At 43.4% G+C, this 19,059-nt stretch overlaps 1 protein-coding gene across 13 annotated transcripts in view; it reads right to left on the reverse strand.

Annotated features, from left to right (window-relative positions):
- Positions 1-19,059, reverse strand: part of ARMC8 (armadillo repeat containing 8) — a 121,201-nt gene that overhangs the window by 96,474 nt on the left and 5,668 nt on the right. For 4 of the 13 annotated variants that reach the window (XM_002716507.5, XM_008266227.4, XM_008266225.4 and 1 more), the window contains exon 1: positions 16,784-17,099. The exons of 3 other annotated variants lie outside the window; for them this stretch is intronic. In XM_002716507.5, coding sequence (XP_002716553.1) covers positions 16,784-16,828 — 45 coding nt within the window. In that variant the 5' untranslated portion in view covers positions 16,829-17,099. Of the gene's footprint in view, positions 1-16,783; positions 17,100-19,059 lie in introns of those variants that run through there. 6 more of the 13 variants (XM_070072762.1, XM_070072760.1, XM_070072758.1 and 3 more) reach the window with 3 other exon arrangements.

Below are 19,059 nucleotides of genomic sequence, written 5' to 3' on the forward strand. Positions count from 1 at the left end.
GCAGCAGCAGACGGCCCACCCAGCACGCACATGAGAGCCCTGGATGAAGCTCCTGGCTTAGGCCTGGCTAAGCCCTGCCCTTGTGGCCACTTGGGGAGTGACCCATCATCCTAATCAAAGAACATGCTAAGCAGCCAGATAAACCTTAGTGTACAGTCTGTGTCCATGAGTGAGCACATAGCAAGCCAGAGCCAGACCTATGAACACAGACTTTCAAATAAATAAGTAAATAAATCATTTTAATAAATTTTGAAAAAGATTTTTTTGTTTGAAAGGCAAAGTTACAGAAAGAGAGGGAGAGATCTTTCATCTGCTGGTTCACTCCCAAAATGGCCAAGCACCTGGGCCATTTTCAGCTGCTTTCCCAGGCACATCAGCAAGGAGCTAGATTGGAACTAGAGCAGCCAGAAAGAGAACTGGCTCCATAGCACTGGCCCAAATAAATAAATCTTTTTAAAAATGACGTTTTGGGACTGTTAATTTGATTATAAAATGGTGACATTATCAGGGCTTAGCCTGTAAAGCTGCCGCCTGCAGTGCCAGCATCCTATATTGGCGCCAGTTCGAGTCCCAGCTGCTCCACTTCTGATCCAGCTCTCTGCTATGGCCTGGGAAAGCAGTGGAGGATGGCCCAAATCCTTGGGCCCCAGCACCAGTGTGGGAGATCCAGAAGAAGCTCCTGGCTTCAGATCTGTGCAACTCCAGCCATTGTGGCCATCTGGGGAGTGAACCAGCAGATGGGAGACCCCCGCTTCTGTCTCTGTAACTCTGCCTTCCAAATGAATAAATAAATCTTTAAAAAAAATTATCTCATAGCTCTGAATATGGCTCAAATGAGAAAGCATACAGGAAAATCTCTTGTAAACTGTAAAAGCACACTACAAATACTGATTGTATTTTAAGAATTCTATTTTGTACAAAAAATACAATTTTTTGACAAATATATGGATACTCCTCTTAGTTATTTATATTCACGATTAAAGCCCAATTATTCACTCCACTTGGGGAATGAATCAGAGGATGGAAGGTATTTATCTCTTTCTGCCTTTCAAATAAATTAAGTACATCTTAAAAGTTATTTATTTAATATGTTACAGTTTACAAAGTATTTTCATATCGAATTCCTCATTTAATTCCTATGCTCCTTAGCAATTAAAATCTCACAATTCCTAAAGGGAAATTCTGACCACATAAGAAATAAATGCTTAAGCCAGTGACTATTAATCAAATGTAATAAATTAGCTTTCAAATTACTAGAACCTTCAAGAAAAAAATTCTCTGTAATGTTCATCACTCAGCACTATCAGAAACTCCTGGTGTAGAAAGAAGAAACACAAACACAAAAATAGGATGTCTGAACTCTATGAAGACTCAGTTTTAAACCTATTTCAGACAGAAATTCATCATATGAGTATCTTTAATTTATCAGGTATTAAGCTAGGTGCTGTAAATAGATGAGATAGAGTCCCTTACTCCAAGGAGTTTATTAACACAGAAAAGACAGACAGGTATGCAAGCATTTTACAAGTCTAACTTGTAACAAGTAGTTAGTGTAACCATAAAAGTGAACACAAAGTAAAAAGAAAGCTGAAGATACAATGAACCCAAATTTGGAGTCAAGTGGAAGGTAAAGTCTAGCCATTCAGGATGATTAATATGAAAGACTTGTATTAGTTTGCCAGATGAAAAACAGAGGGAGGGGAAAAAAAAAGACTAAGTACAGAGCACAACACATGTAAGTTGGAGTTGTGAACAGGGTGTGTTTGAGAAAGAAAATGTAATTTAGTATTACCATGACATGGTACATAATTGGGAATACAAAACAATAAAAACAATGCACAGTTGTATTTCTGTCAGTCAACAAATTCAGTCAGTCAACAAATATTTAAACAGACATACAGCACTGTTCAAAGCAATGAACAGACACCCACCCCACCCACCAACAAGCTCACATTTGCAGAGCGTATATCTTGGCCAAGGAAGACAGAAGAAGCAATAAATATAACCAAGTGATATAGTAGAGGATTATGCACAGGATGCAGAAAATGTTCAATAGCACATTTTTTTCCCAAGTCCTTATACTATAACCACACTGCCATGAGCTGGGGGCAGGAGGAATTGGAGGAGATAAAAGAGGGAGGTATATTGAGATACACACACCACTCAAAAAGCCCCATGATCTCAGCAGTTCCCAACAGGCAGCACTACTTCCTGGCAGGCATTATGTGAATCTGGACAAGTGATTTTGGTTGTCACAGTGACAACAAATTGCTACTGATATCTAGAGATGTGACCTAAAGATGCAAAAGGCCCATATCCTGCAACTTTCGACTATCCAGTCAAGTAGGCAAAAAGCCCATTTATAACTGTCTGAGTTTAGATCCTACTACATTCTACAAATAAACTTGATATGTTTTCTATCATTTTAATGTATACTTTTCCAAGGATGCAATTCCCATATGAACAACAACAATAACAACAACAAAGTTGCACATCATCTTGTTAGGAACTTTATGAAAAGCTATTCATTTCAGAAAGTCACATAAAAATAAAATTTATTGTATGTAAGAGACAATTACAAAACACTTTTATTAGTCTGCAGAGTGGCTGTCACATTCACAGCCAAACTGTGTACATTTATAAATATATCACTACCTTATTGCAAATACTTGGTATAGAAGTACCCAAGTATTTACACATTTGAAAGACTTTAGTTTCCTGTTTTTCTCAGTTATCACAGCTGACCCATTATGCCAGCCAACTTATCTATGAATATCACTTCAGGCCAGTCAAGGAGGTGCTATAAAATATCTATTCTAACAAGAAGGTCTGAGTCTGATAGAGTTGGAAACCATTAGCTGAAACAGCTCTTAATGTTCCAGTCAATCGGAAGCTCCAGAACTTCTTCCCTGTCCCCAAACAACATGAAATCTAAATTTGATCTCCTAATGCCTGTAAAAATACTTCCTTTTGCCACTGTGCTAATTGTCTGGAATGCCTTATCAATGCACTACTCAGATCAATCACAAAGTCACAATTATTCACTTCATTTAAAAAAAGGTTGCACTTATTTATTTGAAAGGCAGAGTTGCAGAGAGAGGGTTCTTCCATTGACTCCCCAAATGGCGGCAACAGCCAGGGCTGGGCCAGTCCGAAGCCAGGAGCTTCTTTTGAGTGTCCTATATGGGTGCAGGGACACAAGCACTTGGGGCATCCTCTACTGCTTTCCCAGGTGCACTGGCAGCAAGCTGGATTGGACATGGAGCAGCCGGATCTCAAACCAGTGCCTATTTGGGATGTCAGCATTGCAGAAGGCGGCCTAACCCACCACCCCACGATGCCGTCCCCCACAATTATTCACTTTAAAGTCCAGGGACATTTAATGTCCCTAGAGAGAACATGGCTGCCACAACCCAGTATTGTCAGAAAGCAAAACTGTGAAAGCAGCATGTTAAACTGTGCCTTAATATTACACCACGTGGCTCCCCCACTGATTTGGTTATGTTCTCATGCGATCATGAGATACACAAACCTTAAATGCTGCCTCACTGTTGCTGGAAGAGTTCTGCTGATGTACAGGGTTTCCCTGCCACAGAGTTGATTTCACTATTAGAACAAAACTAACTGCTAGACAATCCTTTCCTAACTTTTGAGGGGAAAAAATCTACCTCCCTCTGGAGCAATACAAAAAAGGATAGCACTATTACTAAAGACATTTACTTGCAGACAGCTGCTATGCCCTTCCTATATATTCCAATATTCCTAAGGAAAAAAAAATAAGAAAGAATTTGTAAAACCTAATGTTGTTATGTGGTTTATTCCTTCCCCTTTTTTCTCTTTCTTTTCTTTTCTTTTTTAATTTTGTTTTGCTCTTTGGTTTCTGGTCAACTTCTGCCTCCATCAGGGTTCAATCAAATTTAAAAAGTCATTCTTTCGGCTGGCGCTGCAGCTCACTAGGCTAATCCTCTGCCTGAAGTGCCGACACCCCGGGTTCTAGTCCCGGTTGGGGCGCTGGTTCTGTCCCAGTTGCTCCTCTTCCAGTCCAGCTCTCTGCTGTGGCCCAGGAGGGCAGTGGAGGATGGCCCAAGTGCTTGGGCCCTGCACCCACATGGGAGACCAGGAGGAAGTGTCTGGCTCCTGGCTTCAGATCGGTGCAGCGCACCAGCCGTAGCAGCCATTTGGGGGGTGAACCAACAGAAAGAAGACCTTTCTCTCTGTCTCTCTCTCTAACTCTGCCTGTCAAAAAAAAAGTCATTCTTTTTAGACCCCTCACACAGTACCTTTTTTTTTTTTTTTTAAAGACTTATTTTATTTGGTTGAAAGGCAGTGAGACAGAGGGAGAGATAGATCTTCTATCTGCTGGTTCACTCCCCAAATAGCCTCATTGGCCAGCAACTCCATCTGGGTCTTCCACATGGGTGGCAGGGGCCCAAACATTTAGGCTATCTTCTGCTGCTTTCCCAGGCAGTGAGCTGGATCAAAAGTGGAATAGTTGGGACTCGAACTGGAGCTCATACGGGAGGCCAGCATCGTACATGGTGACTTAACCTGCAGCAACTATTTTGCCCATCCCTGCAACTATTTTTGTATAGTCCTTAAATTCTCATGGGATTCATTCTTCCCTAATTCTAGAGTTCACAGCATCCTCCTTACCAGATTTATCAAGGCTCTGTTTTTCTGCAGCCTCTAGCAACTTTGGAAAGTTTCTAAAATGTCACTTCACAGTTCAGCTGGGTGCCATCAGTATAGTATAGAATCTAACATACTTACGACAATTCAGAGTCCTAGTATGTAACCTGCTTTAATTTAATAAAGTTATGAAAATACTAAAAAATAAAATTTTATTTAATCTACTTGTATATAAGTTGACTTCTCAACAGACTGAAAACCATGTATTCATGTTAGGTGAATCTATTCAAAATTAATCAATGTTCATAAAATTTGAAAATGAAATTCTAAAATTTAAGAATGTGCACACAATTTTGTTTTTAAAAGTGGGAATTTGGGGGCAGGCACTATGCCACAGCAGCTTAAGCTCTTTTCTGGGACGTCTGCTTTCCTTATCAGTAGCTGGTTCCCATCCCAGCTACTCCACTTCTGATCCAGCTTTCAGCTAATTTGCATCCTGGGAAGCAGCAGATCATAACTTGATTAAGCACTTGAGTTCCTACCACCCAAAAGGAAGACCCAGAGGAAGTTCCAGGCTCCCAGTTTTGGCCCGGCCCAGTCCTGGTTGCTCCAGATATTGGGGGAAGTGAACTAGTAGATGTAAGTTTAATTTTCCCATCCCCATTCATTCTCTCCCCTACCGCCCCCAGTCCTCTGCGCCCCCCTACTGCTCTGCCTTTCAAATAAACACTAAAATGGAGGTGGGGAGAGCGCTGGGGTTCAGTGATTTTTTTATGTGAGCATGCAGCCTAGCAGTTAAGGCACCTGCATCCCATATTTGAATGCCTGGCTCTGAGTCCTGGCTCCGCTCCTACTAATGTGCACCCCCAGAGGCAGCAGGTGATAGCTGAAGTGGCTGGTTTCCAGTCACCCAGAGAGAACTGGATTGAGTTCCTGGCTCCCAAATCACAGGCACTGTGAGGTGAACAAACATATGGAAGAGCTCTGTGTGTTTCTAATGTGATAATACAGTTTTCTATCCCATGAATATTATTAAAAATCACTATAACATGCTTTGATGACTTCAAAAACTGGAAGCATTTTTAGCATTCAAGTTTATAATCAAGTGCTATGATTATCACAGAGCTAAGTCTAGAAATTCTTTAAATCTGCTTCTCATTATTAAAAACTCTATCCATTTACTCTTCAATGTAAAAAGACCCTTAGGGGCCAGCACTGTGGCATAGGTTAAACCTCCGCCTGCATCCTATACAGGTGCTGGTTCAAGTCCCAGTGGCTCCACTTCCGATCCAGTTCCCTGGTAATAAGCCTGGGAAAGCAGTGGCAGATGGCTCAAGTGCCTGGGCCCCTGCACCCACATGTGAGACCTGGAAGATGCTCTTGGATTCAGCCTGGCCCATCCCTGGCTACTGTGGCCATTTGGGGAGAGAACCATCAGATGGGAGATCTCTCTTTTTCCTTCTATCTTTGCCTTTCAAATAAATAAATAAATCTTAAAAATAAAAACAAAAACAAAGAGACCCTTAGAAAGAGAGAGAATATATAAAATACCAAAATCTAGAAGTTCATGAGAGCAAGAACCATTTCTGGGGAGACATGTCGTGACAAGGGATCTGAGTTTACGAAGACTGAGATATTCTACCGGTTGATTGAGGTTCATTTGAATGCCTCCCAAGGTAAGATGGCCCAGGAAATCAACTAAGATGCATTCAAATGCCTATTTCAATACTGACATAACAAAGTGAGGCTACTCAGACACAGGAGTGGTGTTGTCCTGGACCACAAGAACAATTTAAAATTATCACTCAAGATTGCAATCATGCGATGACTTAGAGATCTTGGGTACCATCTTTCATGGTATACCTCAGAAGTAGTAAGGTCCAGACAGGCCAGATGCTTCCTGATACAAAGAGCTTTATTTGCTTCAGTCTTACAAGCAGTAATACCCTTGCCTTGGAGCTATCCATGGTGCTTGACTGACTCAGCCTAACAGTCCAGCAGTTTGTGCATTAGCTTTCCTGTTAGAGTACCACTCTGGATCTCTCTGTTCTGTCATCAACATTGTGGGCCCTGGGACAATTATGTGAATATCATGATTTCTGTCTATTCCATTTTGCCTGTACCCAGATCTACAACTGCCTTACTTACTCCTGGTGTGTATCTCCAGGTAACTTGGCTCTGCACCCCATGGGCTACACAGTGCTCTATCCGTGGACACAGTACTGCTCATGAAACATCACTAGTAAACTCTGGGCAACTCTCACACATGACACTTAATGATACTGTTACAATTTTTAACAGTCCAAAATTATTTAAAGTGATCTTTAAATTTTGCTACATGTTTTGTGACTACATTGGGACAAGAGTTAACCAAGGACTAATGTGTTGCTTTTAGAGATAAACCACAAACCCCTTGAAATTACATGACTCTGGGGCCTGCACTGTAGCAGGTGAAGCTGCTGCCTGCAGTGCCAGCATCTCATACAGGCGCCAGTTAGAGTCCCAGCTGCTCCACTTCCAATTCAGCTCTCTGCTGTGGCCTGGGAAAGCAGTAGAGAATGGCCCAAGTCCTTAGGCCCCTGTATCTGCATGGGAGACCTGGAAGAAGCTCCTGGCTCTTAGCTTCGGATCTACACAGCTCTGGCCATTGTGACCAACTGGAGAGTGAGACTGCAGATGGAAGACCTCCCTTTCTCTCTCTCTGCCTCTCCTCTCTGTAACTCTTGACTTTCAAGTAAATAAATAAATCTTTAAGAAAAAAAAAAGGAATTACATGACTCTTTGGGCGTATTTTTTTTTTGGGTGTAGAGTGTGTGGAGATAATTATCCTTAAGAGGCTGAAAATTATTGATCAATATACTGATGACTCCCAAATAATGATCATCACCCCAGACGCAAGTACTCAACCTTAATATCCAACAGATACCTTTAAGTGGATGTCTACAAACACTGCAAATTCAGTATACCGAAAATGAAACACAGTTTTCCTTGCTTCCCTAACATTAGTCCTCTCCTAATCCTTACATCTTATATGATACCACCTGACTGAAAATGTAAAAATTCTGTGGCTCATAGCTGGTCAAGAAGATCCTCTGATTATCAGAACTCTTTTCCTTAGTCCTCTTCATCTTCATCCCATCAGTCACCAGAGCTTTTTGAAAGCCTAATACATTTCTAGTCCCCTCCTTGCCACAACACAAAAGCAGCATGATTTCTATAATCATTCCAGGTTGGAAAGACTTCTAAATACCAATAGATCCTCTGGTCTGTAAACTTCTCCTGGATCACATTCATTTAAAAAATATTTTTATTTTTATTTGTTTGAAAAGCAGAGGTGGGGTGGGGAGCGAAGACAGAAAGAAAGGTCTTCCACCTTCTGATTCACCTCCCAACTGGCCACAATGGCCGGAGTTGAGCTGATCGAAGCCAGGAGCTTCATCTAGGTCTCCCACATGGATGCAGGGGCCCAAGCACACAAGCCATTTTCTGCTGCTTTTCCAGGTACTGGATTTTCCAGGAAGCTAGATTGGAAGTGGAGCAGCCAGGACTCAAACTGGTGCCCATATGGGATGCTGGCATCCAAACAGCAGTGGCTTTACCCACTATGCCACAGCGCTAGATCCTGGATAACATTTTTTTTTCTTTTAATAGAAAGCTTAACACAGTCTCATCAGCCCTAGCTCCAATCACCTACATTATGAATATGCCACAGAATGTAACTAACCTTTTTTTTTTATCTTTTATTTAATGAATATAAATTTCCAAAGTACGACTTATGGATTACAATGGCTTCCCCCCCATACCGTCCCTCCCACCCACAACCCTCCCCTTTCCCACTCCCTCTCCCCTTCCATTCACATCAAGATTCATTTTCGATTATCTTAATATACAGAAGATCAGCTTTAACTAACTATTCTTATGGAATGAGATTAAAATGGTTTTCTTTCATCAAAATGGCAAAGGGATGAGAGGTTGTCTTTGCAAAATTGCTCGTACTTGGGATGCCTCTAATTCTTTCATAGACAACCTAGAGATCACAGCACCACCAATCAGTGAAGGCAGCTATTCTCCAATCAGCAAATGGTAACAGGAGTTGCTCTGTCAAATATCATATCTTTACCAGAAATAAACATGACAGACAGTACTATGAAAAAGTTACCAAATCAGAAATTAAACATTTACAAGTCAGAATCACTGAAATTCCTGGTCCTTGGCATTATTTTAAAATTTAATGAAAATGGAAAGCAACAGAAAGGCTAGCTCTCCAGGTGAAATCTGAAACCCAAACAGGAAGGTGTTTCTGATTCTTCCTTGAATACCTGTTATCTGAATTATTTCCTTAAAGACATAGCAAAATGTCTGAAACATACAATGAGCACTATTCTTTACACATCACCATTAAATGTCAGGAAGTTCACAGTGATTAATTTCTCTTAGGACCATTTCCTAACATACCCTGTTGTTGACTGGTGCTCTGTAAAGTAGTGGCAAAACTGTACATATGCTGAACAGATTTCAATTCATATTTATTACCAAATCCAAGGGAGGCAAAATTTATGCTTCCGATATGATTGAGTTGAACTTAACAGATTTTTTTTCTATCAGTTTCCATATTAAGAGCTATAGCCAAGGCCAACAAAATGCTTAGAACTATCAAGAACAGAACAAAAGGACTACCCAGACTTGGAATTTCCTCTAGCGTTCCAACAAGGCCCTGTCCAAAAAGGCCAAAGGACACCGGGAAGACTTTAAAGGCAGGAATTAAGATCAACAAGTGACTTAGCTGTCTGTATTCTTGCCTTTCTTAATCCATTATAAAGTGACCAAAGTAAAACGTTAATAATCCTTGTAAGCAGGTCTTTTACATAGCATAAAATTTCATTGATTAAATGTGATTTATTAATTTTTTAACAGGTCAGGCTTTTGGTGTTTTGGCTATGAATTCTTCACCAAGCACAAGAAATTACTTTATTGCACGAAGTAGACGACTGGGATCAAGGTTTATTTTTCAACTTGTGGTTAATAGGATGAAAAGACAAGCTGCAGACTAGGAGAAAATACTTGTAAAGCCTCACAGATGAAGGATTCATACCTAAAACATAAAGAGCTTTCAAAATTCAACAGTCAGGGCCAGGGTTGTGGCCCAGCACGTTATGCTGACCACCAGTGACACAGTATCTCATATCGAGCACCAGTTCAGTGACTGGACACTCTGCTTCTGATCCAGCTCCCTGCTAACGCACCTGGGAAAGCAATAGAAGATGGTCTGAATACTTGGCCCCCGGCAAGGGGAAAAACCTGTGAAGCACCAGGGTGCCAGGCTACTGGCTTCAGCAAGGCCTAGCACTGGCCATGGTGGCCATATGGGTAGTGAACCAGTGAACAGAAGTTCTCTTTCTTTCTCTGTTCTTCCTCTCTCTCTGCTTTCAAATAAATAAATCTTAAAAAAAAAAAAAAAATTCAATAGTCAAAAGCAAATTAGAAGTCCAAAATCCAATTAAACAAGTAAAGGAACATGAAATACTTCCCCCAGAGGATATATGGGTAGCAAATATGCAATTACAAGATTTTCAACATTACAAATCATTAGCAAAATACAAATTAGGATCATGATATCACTATATACGTATTACAGCAGCTAACATAAAACAATAACGCTAAATACTGGGAAAAGGCAGAGAAACTGGATCTCTCATACATTACTGGCAGCAATGAAAAATGGGACTGTCACTTGGGAGAAGTTTGTTAGTTCCTTTTAAAACTCAAATATAGCTGGCGCCGAGGCTCACTAGGCTAATCCTCCGCCTTGCGGCGCCGGCACACCGGGTTCTAGTCCCGGTTGCCCCTCTTCCAGGCCAGCTCTCTGCTGTGGCCAGGGAGTGCAGTGGAGGATGGCCCAAGTCCTTGGGCCCTGCACCCCATGGGAGACCAGGATAAGTACCTGGCTCCTGCCATCAGATCAGCGCGGTGTGCCAGCCGCGGTGCGCCAGCCGCAACGCACCAGCTGCAGCGGCCATTGGAGGGTGAACCAACGGCAAAAGGAAGACCTTTCTCTCTGTCTCTCTCTCTCACTGTCCACTCTGCCTGTCAAAAAAAAAAAAAAAAAAAAAAACTAAATATACATTTACCATATGCTCTAACAATTGCATTTACTTATCTCAATGATATAAAACATTAGGTCCACACAAAAACCTGTACATGATTGTTCACAATAGGTTATAGTAGTCAAAAACTAGAAATAATCAAAATGTCCAGTAAGCAAATGATTAAACTGTGGTACATCTATACCATGGTATACTCCTTAGTAATGAGGAATAAGCCAACAATATATGTAACAACTTGGATGGATCTCAAAAGCATTACGTTGAATAACAAAAGCCAATGACCAAAAATCACATGCTGTATGATTTATATAACACTACAGAAAATAACAAAACTATAGAGATGGACAACGGATCTATGATTGTCAGGCATTAGTTAACAGTGATGGGAGGGGCCGGCACTGTGGCATAGTGGGTAAAGCACTTGCAGTGCCAGCATCCCATATCGGAGCCGGTTCGAGTCCCGGCCTCTCCACCTTCAATCCAGCTCTCTGTTACGGCCTAGGAAAGCAGTGGAAGATGGCCCAAGTCCTTGGGTCCCTGCACTCTCTTGGGAAGACATGGAGTAGCTCCTGGCTCCTGGCTTCAGATCGGCACAGCTCGGGCCATTGCAGCCAGTTGGGGAGTTAACCAGCAGATGGAAGACCTCTCTCTATGTGTGTGTGTAACTCTTTCAAATAAATAAATAAATCTTTTTTAAAATAAAAGTGATGGGAGAGGAAACTTAGGGGTGACCTTAAAAAGTAGCATGAGGAGGGCCAGCACTGTGGCATAGCAGGTAAAGCTGCCACCCGCAGTGCTGCCATCTCATATGGGCACTGATTCAAAACCTGGCTGCTCTTCTTCCGATCCAGTTCTCTGCTATCGCCTGGGAAAACAGCAGAAAATGGTCCAAGTGCTTGGGCTGTTGCACCCATGTGGGAGACCCAGAAGCAGCTCTTAGCTCCTGGCTTCAGACTGGCTCAGCTCTGGCCATTGCAGCCATTTGGGGAGTCAACCAGCAGATGGAAGACCCTTCTCTCTCTTTCTTTCTCTTTCTCTGTGCCTCTGTCTCTCTGTAACTCTACCTTTCAAATAAATCTTAAAAAAAAAAAAAAAGTAGAGAGAGATCATTGTGGTAATGGAATACCTTGTCATAGTGGTGATTACACAAATATGCACATGATAAAATGATAGAAATAAATATATTTATACTAATATCAATTTACTTGTTCTGATATGGTACTTTAATTATGCAAGATTTTAAGTAAACATGAAAGCTAAGTATACATGGAGACCACTCTGGACTATCTTAGCAACGTCCCGTGAATCTATACTTATTTCAAAACAAAATATTTTAAAAATCCAGTTAATGTAAAATAATATAAAAGTTTGAGAAACATAAGAGAAAGGTATGAATTTATTGAAAAGAGTAGGGGTGGCCATGGCAAAATCTAAAAAGAGAACTGGAAAGTTTATCCAGCTTCTCAAAATGGTCCAAACACTTACTGAGTACCTAGCATTTGTAAAACATAGCATTATAATAGTGAGATTAAAAAGAAGGTCAAGCATTTCCTCTGAATTAATTTACTCTCTAAGAAAGTAAGACAGAATAATTGTTAAAGGGCTTAGAGCCTCTGCAACAGCAATTCCCTTTGCCTGGAATGCTCTTCTGTCACTTTTTCTAGTAAGTTCTTTTTTGTATTTTTTAGAAGATTTATTTATTTTTATTTATTTGAAAGACAGAGTCACAGAGAGAGAGGTCTTCTATCCACTTCCCAAATGGCCACAATGGCTGGAACTGAGCTGATCTGAAGCCAGGAGCCAGCAACTTCTTCCAGGTCTCCCACATGGGTGTAGAGGCCCAAAACTTGGGCCATCTTCTGCTGCTTTCCTGGGCGCATTAGCAAGGAGCTGGATTGGAAGTGAAGCAGCTGGGATTCGAACCAGCATCCATATGGGATGCCGGCACTGCAGGCTGGGGCTTTAACCCACTGTGCCACAGCACTGGTCCCTCTAGTTAGTTCTTACTCATCCTTCAACTCTCAGTTCAGTCACCTCCACAGGGAAACCCTCCCCTACCTCTTCTTTTTGCCCTCCATATTAGATCAATTTCCTCTATGGTATGTTTGAACAGCACACTATACTTGTCATTCATAATTAACTATGAATTAACTATGTCATTATTTGGCACCTATTTTCCTTATTAGGTTAAAATCTTCAAAACACCAGAGGCAGGTCTGTACAGCTCACCTGCAATATTCTGAAGTTCAAAATTAGACAGAAGGGGCTGGCACTGAGGCATAGTGCCGCCTGTGGTGCCAGCATCCCATATGGATGCCGGTTCAAGTGCCAGCTGCTCCACTTCCAATCCAGCTCCCTGCTAATGTGCCCAGGAAAGCAGAATATGATCCAAGACCTTGGACCCCTGCACCCAAACAGGAGACCCGCAAGAAGCTCCCGGCTTCAGATCAGCCCAGCTCTGGCCATTACAGTTGTTTGGGAAGTGAACCAGTGAAGGAAGCTCTCTCTGTCTCTGTGTCTCTGTAACTCTGCCTTTCAAACAAATAAATAAATCTTTAAAAAAAATCTGACAGATATTCAAAATAAATAACACTAATAAATCCATACAAAGCTAAAATTCATATGCACAGTGGGACAAGTGGACAATAAGAGTTACTGGGGTCGGGGCCAGTGCTGTGGCGCAGTGGGTTAACCCTAGCCCGAAGCTCAAGCATTCCATATGGGCACCAGTTCTGGTCCCAGCTGCTCTACTTCTAATCCAGCTCTCTGCTATGGCCTGGGAGGGCAGTGGAAGATGGCCCAAGTCCTGGGGCCCCTGTTAGGAGACCCAAAAGAAACTCCTAGCTCCTGACCTTGGATCAGCTCAGCTTTAGCTGCTGTAGCCATTTGGGGAGTGAACCAGCAGATGGAAGACCTCTCTGTCTCCGTCTCTGCCTCTGTCACTCTGTCTCTCAAATAAATAAAAATAAATCTTAAAAAAAAAAAAAGTTACTAGGGTCTTGAAGAATTATCACTTCAACCTTAGAAAGTCAGTTTATAAGGGACAGAAGGTTAATGCAGAGGATAAAGGATTTTAAGTCCAAAGCTGGATATGAACTTCAGCTCTCTGGCAACAGCAATCCACAAAGAACTGAAGCAGAGGAGTGGTTAACCCAACTGTCCTTTACGAAAATTAATGTGGAAATGGATTTGAAATGAGAGGGTAAGATGCTAGGGCCAGTAAAAATAATTAAAAGGATACTGTGACAGTACAGATCCAAACCAAAGATCCTGAATGAGGTGGTCATCACAACAGAAAGATGTGAGAAACATGAAGACTAAAGAAGCGACCTGGCTTAAGGACTAAGTAAATACAGGGACACGGAGGGGAAAACGTCAAAGATGACTCTGGAGGCTTATCAGTGAGTGAGCAAGGAAAGCTAATACCAGTAACAGAAATTGGGAAGTCAAGACCAAGTATTTTAGGATTAGGAATGTGCTGTGTTGGAAGTGACAAGTGACATCCACACAATTTAAGATAGGAGACTAGATGAAGGGTGTAGCTGTGTAAATCAATCAGTCAAGGTTATGGGAATGAATGAGATGTCTCAAGGAGACGATATAAAGAGCCTCAGATGAAAACCCTTGGTCAATGTATGTTTCTCAAGCCATGGTCACCCAGCCCATGAGCTCGTTAGGGCATTTCTGATCTCATCATTGTGGTCCGTTAAGTACACAATACAGGGCTTTGTATATCACTGTACACAGTAAGTTTATTAAAAGAATCAACCGTTCAGGATAATCTCTGATTAATATTTCCTGTTCCTTCTGCACATTGTATTTTTTTTTTTTTTTGACAGGCAGAATGGACAGTGAGAGAGAGAGAGAGACAGAGAGAAAGGTCTTCCTTTTGCCGTTGGTTCACCCTCCAATGGCCGCCACGGTTGGCGCGCTGCGGCCGGCGCACCGCACTGATCCGATGGCAGGAGCCAGGTACTTATCCTGGTCTCCCATGGGGTGCAGGGCCCAAGGACTTGGGCCATCCTCCACTGCACTCCCTGGCCACAGCAGAGAGCTGGCCTGGAAGAGGGGCAACCGGGACGGAATCCGGCGCCCTGACCGGGACTAGAACCCGGTGTGCCGGCGCCGCAAGGCAGAGGATTAGCCTAGTGAGCCACAGCGCCGGCCTGCACATTGTATTTTAAAAAGTGCTGCCCAGGGTAGTATTTGAAAAGGTACAGACTTCTCTGATTAGTAAGATCAGAAAGTTTAGATAGTTTAAATCACTTACCCAAAGCTCTGATTTCTCAAGGCTCTAGAGATGAAGAGTGGACAGACCAGATTCTGAAACTCTAAAAGAGCCCTTTTATAAAAATATGGCCCTATTGAGACGGGGCAGAAGCAAATCTTAACTATTAGTTGGAAATACTCTTCAAGCGGTTTTTGAATAAAAGTAAACAGGAAATATTTACTGAGGAAGTGAAACAAATTAAAAATCCCAACTGTATGCACTATACAAGTTGATCATTTACATAAAGAAGCTTCACCTGGCTCCTGGCTTCGCTAGGTGCAGCACAGGCCATAGCGGCCATTTGGGGAGTGAACCAACGTAAGGAAGACCTTTCTCTCTGTCTCTCTCTCTCTCTCTCTCTCACTGTCTATAACTCTACCTGTCAAATAAATAAGTAAATAAATAAAAAGAAGAAAAACTACATAAAGAAGCTTCATGTGAACTGAAGAAGTACTAATCTAAAGGAGATAATTAAAGGGGAATTGAGAACAGTCAAAATATTCACAGGTATTACAGTCTAGGTGCAGCAATGGGCTAACAGTATTTCCCTAGCTGTAGTGTAAATTAAAAACAAAAACAAAAACAAAAACCTGCTAAAACGGATCAGCCTCCAAAACTTTGACAGCCTCCAAAATTAACTGAAAAGTCTCCAAACACTGAAGAATCATTGTACTGTCAACTGCAGCCTTTTCGAAGATGCAGTGTGCCGCATGGCTCTAACCCGGACTCAAGCTAATGTTTTCCCAAAGGTGAGTGTGTTTGTGGGTGCAGTCTGGGAAAAGAAATCAGGTCTGCAGGAAAGTGACAGAGTGCCACTCAACCTTCCTCCACTGTGAAAGACGGGCAGTCTTTGCTTGCTTGTTTCCCACAGCGGATGAACCACTGGTGACCTGTCCGTTCTGAGTTGGACCACTGAAACATGTTGCAAAATGCTTCGAGGTTATCTACCAAAGACTGTCACTCCTAGTCCTGGTTCTTTCAAGAACAGCCTGTAACATAGTGAAAGATAAAAGTTATCTGTTTTACTTCAGAAAAAAAAAATGCGACTTCCTGGCATGTCGATGCGTTCCCTTCTCTCAAAAATGGGGAAATCTTATCTCCTTCAACGTTTGACTCCCCTTAAAGGAGAAAGGAATACAAGCGCAGGGAACTTAGTCTCAGAGCCCTCGCCTCCAGAGCCGAGCGGAGAAAGGGAGCTTAAATAACCACGGAACGCTAGCAAGAGTTGCAGCTAATAGAAAACCCACAACTGCCAAGATGCGAGCAGCCCCAGCAGGTGCCCGGGTGTGGGACGCGATAAAAAGCCACACCGACCTGGCCCGAGACTGTGGGGCCCTAAAAGCCTGCACCTCTCCCGCCCAAAGCCCCAGGGAGCCGAGTAGGCGCTCGTCCCCAGGCCGGCGGCAAACCCAGCGCCTCGCAGGGCAGAGCGCTCGGCCCCACAGAAGCCACACCGCTAAAACGAGCGTCCAGCGATACGCCTGCCGAAGCTCCGGCCGCGCCGCTGAGCCAGCTGCCCGCACTCCCCAGCAGCCCACTTGCCGGCCGCTGTCCAGGGAACGTGCGCTGGAGCGAGCTCCCAGAGTTGGAGACGTCTCCGGCTCGGCCGGGGTCCTGTCGACCCCATCCGCCCACCCCTCCGTCACTCCCCGGCCGAAGGCTGAGCAGGAGGCCACCCCAGGGGGTGGTGCCCGGGATCCACACCACGCTCGGAAGAATGCTACGGGCTGGGCTGGGCCGGGACTCCCGGGCGGGCGGCCGCAGCGGCTCACTCACTCACCGAGAGGACGCTCATGCGGATTGGGGTCTCTAACAGGCACGCCATCTTGAGCCTTCCCACCCGGCTGCTGCCGGCGCCGGCACGGGGGCCGGCACTTTCGACAGCCAACTGTTGGCCGCCAAAGGCACCTCTGCCGAAAGTCAGGCAAGGTACACAAGACTGGGCCACGCTCTGGACGCCGCTCGAGCACGGGAAGGACCCGCACAAAGGAGAGCAAAGGGGAGCGCGCCACGGCCCTCCTTGCGAATCGTCCTCTCAGAAACACCAGCTACTCTCCTTCTGGGTTAGAGGTGGGAGCCGGCGGCACTTCCCGCATGCGCAGGGAAGACCCGTTGGCCCCACCTGCCTCGCGCGGTGGGCGGGGCCTCGGGGGCGGAGTCTCGCTCTGCCGCTACAGGCTCCACCGACTGATAAATTGCAGTCCAGGGTTACGAGTGTTTCTGTTCCGAGAAGCTAGTAGGAGGAACCACGCTCATAGTTTGAAGTTCACGTGCACATTCATTATCCCTCTCTTTGCAACAAACTCCCCGCGCGGTTATTATCTCTACAGGCGGAGGAGGCGCGATCTCAGAACCAAATCTTCTGCCACCGAGAGTAATTGTTTCACACTGCAGCGCACCAAAGTGTGACCTGCTTTAACGTTGCGTGCTCGACCCATTTATTCTGGGGTAGTGTTAAGAATAGGTACTCCAGACCAGACCGCCTGGGTGTAGTCCTTGCCTTGGCTTATCAGCTGGCTGCATACCTCGGCAAGTTAACCATGTGTTTCGGTTGAATGTAGAAAGCATTATGCAGCATTATGTGCTAACATTTTCCCAGTCTCTAGGTGGGGAAACAATGGGGCAACTATCTTAGTATTTCATCCTGATACGCTCTGATAAGTGAAGCCAAATAAACACATGCTTCTAGTTATATGTTCTGATTAATTCTGCTCATATTCCAGTTGTGTGTGTGTGTGCGCACAACACCGACCTTGACTTGATGGGCAGGTTTCACCTTGGTGTTGCTCTCTGCCAGTGAGGTTTTCACAGGATGGTTTCAATGATCCTGTTACATTACTCTCTTCCTTCCATTTCTTTAGCCATTCTATAATGCAGGCTGTTCCTTCCTCCCCCACCCCATTAGAGCCAGAGTTCTACAATGGGTCTTGTGGCTGATAGCTTCTCTTCCACTTTGTTCCTCACTGTTTTGCTATCTTTCTCCTGTACTTGGATTCTAAATTTGTGGTCGCACATATCACCCTTGTTTAGGAGGAGTCTGTGTTACTTAGCACACTGTTGAGTTCCTGGGAGGCAGGAATTTCATTTTAGATATTCCTCTACTACCATAGTATTTCCCAAGCTTCATTAATCTGCAGACCACTTATGCTATTGTTGGGTGTTATCATTCACTCGGTATTTTTCTTTAAAGCCAATGTCAACTCATAAAAAAGATTTTATACTCATCCTCAATGAGAATACTCATGAAATCAAATGGGTTGTGCTCCTAATTTTTAATCTAGGGAACATTAACATAGATAACTACAAAAAAAGTTGAAATGTCCATCCATGCACTACCTAAAATCATGTCACATACTGTATACACAATGGGGTGGAGCTGAATCCTTACACACAGCATCCCAGCGGTACCTATCACATTTTCAGTTGACATTTATATGATACAATCATAGTTGTTTTATGCACATGCCATCCATTAATAAAAGCAATACATCTTCCAGGAAGACCCTCCCCTGAATATAGGTTTAGGTGACCCCCTCCCCATGCCTTCATGCATCCCTTTGTTCTTACCACTAACATAGCACCCCCAACTGTATACTGTAATTTGCAGGGATTTTGTGTGTATGTGTGTGATTGTTTACTTCATTATACATTTCAGGACAGGCACTAGGAATGGGATCTTCCTGGTCTTTTATCTCAGTTCCTAGCACAGTCACTTATTACATGTTTGAGTAGATTTGGCGCTTACCTTGAGCCTGGGACAAAGATGTGTGTACATGTTATTTAGGAAGTTCTTCCAGGGAACAAAATTGGTGGGTCAGGGAGAGTGAGAAAAGAAGCAAAAGTGTGAGTGTCTGTTACTGGACCATCCCTGAGAGACATACAGAAGACCCCCTGGGATTCCCATCTTGAGGCTGGAGCCTTTGTCTACCACTCCCATCCCCGTTAAGGATTTCTCCAGGGCTGTGAAGTCCCTGCCCTTCTGGATGGTTTTTGTACAAGAACTGGGACGACTTAGCTTGTTGTAGAAAATGGGTTTGTTCTTTAGGTGGCAGAGTC

Source organism: Oryctolagus cuniculus, chromosome 4 (genome assembly GCF_964237555.1).
Source record: "Oryctolagus cuniculus chromosome 4, mOryCun1.1, whole genome shotgun sequence".
Classification (NCBI taxonomy): domain Eukaryota; kingdom Metazoa; phylum Chordata; class Mammalia; order Lagomorpha; family Leporidae; genus Oryctolagus; species Oryctolagus cuniculus.